At 43.2% G+C, this 6000-nt stretch overlaps 1 protein-coding gene across 1 annotated transcript; it reads left to right on the top strand.

Annotated features, from left to right (window-relative positions):
• Positions 1 to 5: 5 nt before the first annotated feature.
• LOC120722804 lies at positions 6 to 1184 on the top strand (the record flags this gene model as incomplete). Its single annotated transcript, XM_040013942.1, has 1 exon — positions 6 to 1184. A coding segment is annotated over one exon (1179 nt), but the record flags the coding sequence as incomplete, so codon positions are not given.
• Between the last annotated feature and the right edge of the window lie 4816 nt (positions 1185 to 6000).

The raw sequence follows: 6000 nt of genomic DNA, 5'->3' as shown, positions 1-6000 counted from the left end.
AGTAACCCACCGGACCTCTCAACCTTAGCCTGGATTCAACAGCGGAGGGTCACGTACTTGGCATTCAGTGGTCAATAGAAAGTGACACCTTCAGCTTCAACATTGACAAAAGGGACCAACCCTCAACTCGTCGTGGTATCCTGTCCGCTGTCTCCTCCCTCTACGACCCTCTTGGTCTTGTAGCTCCCTTTATCCTGAGTGGTAAATGTATTCTCCAGGAGCTGTGTCGCATGGGCGTAGGTTGGGATGATCAGCTTCCCGATAGCCTACATGCACGGTGGGAGCAATGGAAAAGGGATCTACACAGGCTAAAGGAAATAGCGATACCCAGATGCTACCATCCTCCAGACTTTGGCAACATAGTGAGGGTGGAACTGCATCACTTTTCAGATGCCAGTAACATAGGTTATGGTGCATGTTCCTACCTCAGATACAAGAATGGAAGGGATGAAGTACACTGTAGCCTTGTGTTAGCCAAAGCAAGAGTCGCACCAACAAAGCTCATGAGCATCCCAAGGCTGGAGCTTTCGGCTGCAGTAATCTCCGCAAGGCTAAGCGTCATGTTAAAAACAGAGCTCGGCATGCAGATTGATGAGGAATTCTTTTGGACTGATTCCCAAGTTGTATTGGCCTACATCAGCAATGAGGCACGGCGATTCCATGTGTTTGTCGCAAATCGTGTTCAGCTAATCCGAGAAACCACAGACCCTGCTCAGTGGCACTATGTGGATACGGCAGAAAACCCAGCTGACCACGCTTCGAGAGGTCTATGTGCAGGGGACATTCTGTCAACGAACTGGTTATCGGGTCCTAAATTTTTATGGAAACCTGAGATACACCCAACACTACATTTTTCACCAGATTTGCTAGTCTGTGACCCTGAAGTTAAATCGGTGAAAACCTTTGCCACCCATGCCAATGAGCAAAATGACATTCTGAACCGTCTAAGCCGCTTTTCCAGCTGGACAACGCTCATCAGAGTAGTTGCAAGAATTAAGAGACTAGGCATGAAGTCAGATCGTGTCAGCAGCATTGTGACGGTAGAGGAAAGGAGAAAAGCTTGTGAACTAGTAATCAGTCTGGTTCAGCGACAAGCCTTTTTGCAAGACATAAAGACACTTCAGAAGGGCAACTCTCTTCCATGCTCTAGCCCCCTAAGTTGTCTTGATCCCCATCTTAGATGAAGGACTTCTTCGTGTCGGTGGAAGACTGACAAAGGCAACGCTCAGTCGAGAACTAAAACACCCGGTTATCCTTCCAAAGGAAAGTCACATTACAAGACTAATACTGTCTCATTACCATGCCACCATCTGTCATCAGGGTCGCGGTCAAACCCTAGCAGAACTCAGAGCAAATGGGTTTTGGGTGCTTGGGGGAAGCAAAGCAGTTGCCAAGTTAATACATAAATGTGTGCAATGTCGAAAACTTCGGCGCCCCACCGAGGCGCAACGCATGGCAGAGCTCCCGAAAGAAAGGACTGAAGCCTCCGCTCCTTTCTCGTACTCTGGTATGGATTGCTTTGGTCCATTTTCCATCAAGCGGGGGCCGTAAGGAGTACAAAAGGTATGGGCTTATCTTTACATGCCTGTCTTCACGTGCTGTTCATATCGAGATGCTAGAAGACCTATCAACAGATGCATTCATCAATGCCCTTAGATGCTTCATCAGCCTCAGAGGAGCTGTTTGCCAACTCCGCTGTGACCAAGGCACAAACTTTGTAGGAGCCAGAAATGAGTTCAGAGAGGCTCTCAAACAATGTGACATGCAGGCACTGGAGGCTTTCCTGGCAGACAAACAGTGTGAGTTTGTTTTCAATGCTCCTTCTGCAAGTCATGCTGGTGGCATCTGGGAACGCCAAATTAGAACCATTCGTAATGTGCTAAATGCCACTACTGCTCAGTGTGCAGGAAGACTAGACGATGCCTCTCTTAGAACTTTGTTTTATGAGGCCATGGCTATTGTAAATAGCCGCCCCTTGACTGTGGGCAGTATCTGTGACCCAAAGGCACCTGAACCTCTTACTCCGAACCATCTTATACTGATGAAGTCCAAAGTTGCTCTACCACCACCTGGGAAATTTGTGAGAGAAGACTTGTATGCAGCGAAGAGGTGGCGTAGAGTACAATACTTAACTGAGCAGTTCTGGGGTAGGTGGAAAAGAGAATACCTCATGAATGTCTCCACAAGACAGAAGTGGCACAAAACCCGCCGTAATCTAAAAGTGAATGACATTGTTATCATCAAGGAAGATATGTTACCAAGGTGTCAGTGGCAACTGGGGCGTATCGTTGAAAACTATCGAAGGCGATGATGGTTTAGTCCGTCGGGTCAAAGTTCAAGTAGGAGTCCAAAGTCAGACCAAGAAACAGGACCGTGCTTTCAAGCCCCCCATCATCGAGCGGCCTATTCAAAAACTGGTGGTTCTTGTTGAAAGAGAGTAATAACAACCATGTTATTATCTGAGAGGAGCTGACATAAACAATGTAACAGTCCAGGTGGCACCTGCTCTATGATGTTTGTACACCTGTATATTGGTTGAAGTGGTCTCATTTTGTTGTTGTTCAAATCATGTATGATTAGCTAGTTTGTAAATCATAGCATGATTGGTGGGAGTGTAATGAACCGCTGATCTGTACCATGAGTCATCTTTGCTGGGGTTGTCGGAACTGTATGCGCAGTCGCACTAAGGACAGATGTGCTCAGAGGCATGCCCCGTAACGCGTATAGAGCAGTCTGTCGCGGCAGGAATAAGTTGTACAAAGTCCATGTAAGTTACGATAATACTTTGATAAGTATGATAAGTGTGTTTCTAATGTAAGGTATGTTGCTGCGTTTGTATTGTGAGCTATCTGAAAACCTTTTTATTTTGTATTTACGTTATTTACATCCATGTGCTATTTTTTAGCTAGACATGTGTGTCATGCAAGCTAGCAGCACCCCATGAGAAACGGGCCGAAGTGTTTAAGTGTTTACCGGAGTTTTGCACCCTTGGCAAGCGGACTGAGGTATGTGATGAGAGATGATCTGTTGTTATATTTTATTTAACTGAACTGTGTAATCCCTTGATGCTGTTTGAAGTAACCCCTTTTGTTTTATTTAATCTGTGACTGTATATCTCAGAATTACTTGTTTGAACTTGCCTGAATTAACTTAAGCTCATTGTTGTTATTGCTCATTGTTATAGTTCAAAAGGTACTGTACGGGTATCAATTTTTTCTTATTTTATAGTTTTCACGGTGCTCAACGTCCAGAGAATGAGCCGTGTGTGGTGAGGAAATAAATGGCTGCACCCGTTAGAGACTCTTCTGTCGTTCTTGATGCCAAGGGCTGCTACACCCTGAATTGGACAAGAGGAAGAAGATGGATAGATATTGAATATGGAGCTGCAAAGCAGGAGGAAAAAGAGGAAGACCACCACAGAAAAGAATCATGGATGTAGTAGGGAGGATTGGTGTGACAGAAGAGGATGCTAGAGATAGGGTGAGGTAGGCGATCCCTAAAGGGACCACCTGAAAGAAGACGAAGAAAAAACTATGAAATCCCCTCAACATGTCGAGGAAGCACCGAACATTTTTCAAACTGCAAAAAAAGAAAATAAATACGGACAATAGATATAATTATTAAAGCTTGACATTTTTAGAAGTTAAGATAAAACAAAAGAAGCACTATACTGTAAAAAAATGGCATCACATTGAGTGGAAATGTTATGCAATAATACGATATGATAATATATGAGTGCCTAAGTTACATAGCAACAGGAGAAAAAAATGTAATTACAATGGGAGAGAAAAATAAGCAGAAATTTAAAGGGAGAAAAAAGAGAAGAGTACTTGTTCCTTAAAGCCTCCAACAGCTTGAGGCACAAAGAAATAGAAAACTGGGGGGCAGAAGACTAATGGAATGTTATGTTGTTGTTGTCATAATGAGACAATGTTAGCAGATAAGCCATGCTTCATAAGCTGAGTCATGTGTAAATCCCCGAACAGTGGGGAAAAAGAAGGGAGAACAAGCAAGATAGGAAAAAAAAAAACACAGAGTGGGAGGGAGTGAAGGATGACATAGAGGGTTAGAAGAGGAAAACATTTAGTTCAGCTTTTCAGTATGAGGATGAATATCCATCGCCACTTGTATCAAGACAGATGGAATCAATCACCTCAGGCGACTTCAAGGCGATGCAATGGCACATCAACATACTTCTCCCATCACAACAGCAGTCAGTGACATATGTTCTTCATCAGTATATGACAAATGGGATTTGATTTTATAGATGTTTTTGTAATAGTCAACAAACAGAGACAGAGAAAATCAAATCAAATAAAAAAAAAAACAGAACCTAAGACCTTCGTGTCTGGGCAGTTTCTGGATATCGATGCATGGGTCTGTGGGGCCTGTAAACACTTCCATAATACTATAAATAATATGCTGTAGCTTTCAAACTTGCTGTTTAGGGATGCGGTAAACTGTGTCATTGAGATGAAGAGAAAATGGTTCGTGCCATTTTATACAACTGACCACCCAACTTTCACTCTGATATGTACTGCGGTTACTGTGTTACCTAACTACACATACAGTTTAACAACCTCATTGACCTCTGTGTTGGCTATGTGTGTGAGAAACAGTTCACAGTGTCCTCTGCCACTAATGCCTCTCCAGATGAGTAGCTTGTGTGTTTGGAGGAGCCTTTATTTCCCACTGGCCAAAGAGGAACAACAGCTGCTTCTAACAACCTGGGCCAAAGCTCCAAAGAAGAGGTGGACCTCAGGCCCTAGCCAAGAGGGAGGAGGGATGGGAGGGTAGCAAGAGAGAAATAGAGGAATAAAGGCAGGAAGGTGAATAATAAGAATAACAAATGTCTCGGCCATCAAAATTCTGAACGACCGAAAATTGCATGATAATTCTCCGGGCAACCGTGTTAGTTTTCTTCTTTCCCCTGGCTCCTCTTGGTTCCTTTTGGTTTGCCAGCACACAGTGGCTGCTGTCTCACAGATTAAATCCTTAAACATAGGTATGCAAAAGGAAGAACCAGACTGTTGTCAAACAGTTCTCTTTCTGTCTTCAGCTGATAAGATTTAGTCTCTCTTTTTCCCCCCCTTTGTGTCATGTATAAACTACAGTTGGCTAGAATACTCACACCGACAGTATATAGGGTTGCAGAAATAAATACACACACACACATTAAATAAGTTAACCCTGAAAAATTATATCTACATTTGTGTTTTGCCTGCCTCTGTATGTGTGTATCATGAGGCGTGCATGTCTGCATAAAACTCTTGGCTCAACCCTAGCTGCAGAGCTGTAATCCAGCGAGGAATGGTGCTACTGTTTACTGGGGCTTAGCAAGTTGTCACACTACTTGATATCAAGATGACAAGACAGCTTTTCTAGACTGAGTACAGACTTTATAGCTACGACAAACATTGATAAATTTCGCTAAAGTTCATTTTATTATTTCACCATACTAAATATCCACCTGGAATTACGTTACAGCAAATCTATTTACAGTGTAACCTACTGTTGTACGTTGCAACTTGATCCCACACTGAACTTACATGAGTAATGAGAAGACTTTGACCTGTTTGTCATGAACTTTAAAACACCTGGTGTCAGTTCACACCTCTGCCCGCTGTGTAGATTTCTAAAGACATTTATAAGGTGAACTTATGACTTACAGTGCATTGATGGGGTGTGGTGAAGGAGAATTGAGGTCAGTATCTTGCTAACCATTTTCTTGACCTTGCAGCTCTTCGGCAACTGCATAGCAGTTAATTGGAGGTGGATGTTGGGGGTGAAGGTTGTAAAGAAGCTCATGGGCCTAGGTTTGGCAAGGCCTCTGGATCTGCCTTGTATTCATGTTTCCCTAACATAGGTGACTCCTTGTCTTTATCAGTTTTTAACTCCAGCTTAAATACAACACTTGTGAGCACACATCAAAACTAACAGAGGCGCAGTTTATTTGGCTGCTCCTGTATTTCTACATAATGACACTGTCGATTTTCTAGA

This window comes from Simochromis diagramma, unplaced genomic scaffold (assembly GCF_900408965.1).
Source record: "Simochromis diagramma unplaced genomic scaffold, fSimDia1.1 OVJJ01000205.1, whole genome shotgun sequence".
Lineage (NCBI taxonomy): Eukaryota > Metazoa > Chordata > Actinopteri > Cichliformes > Cichlidae > Simochromis > Simochromis diagramma.
This window is presented reverse-complemented; position numbering and strand designations above follow the sequence as displayed.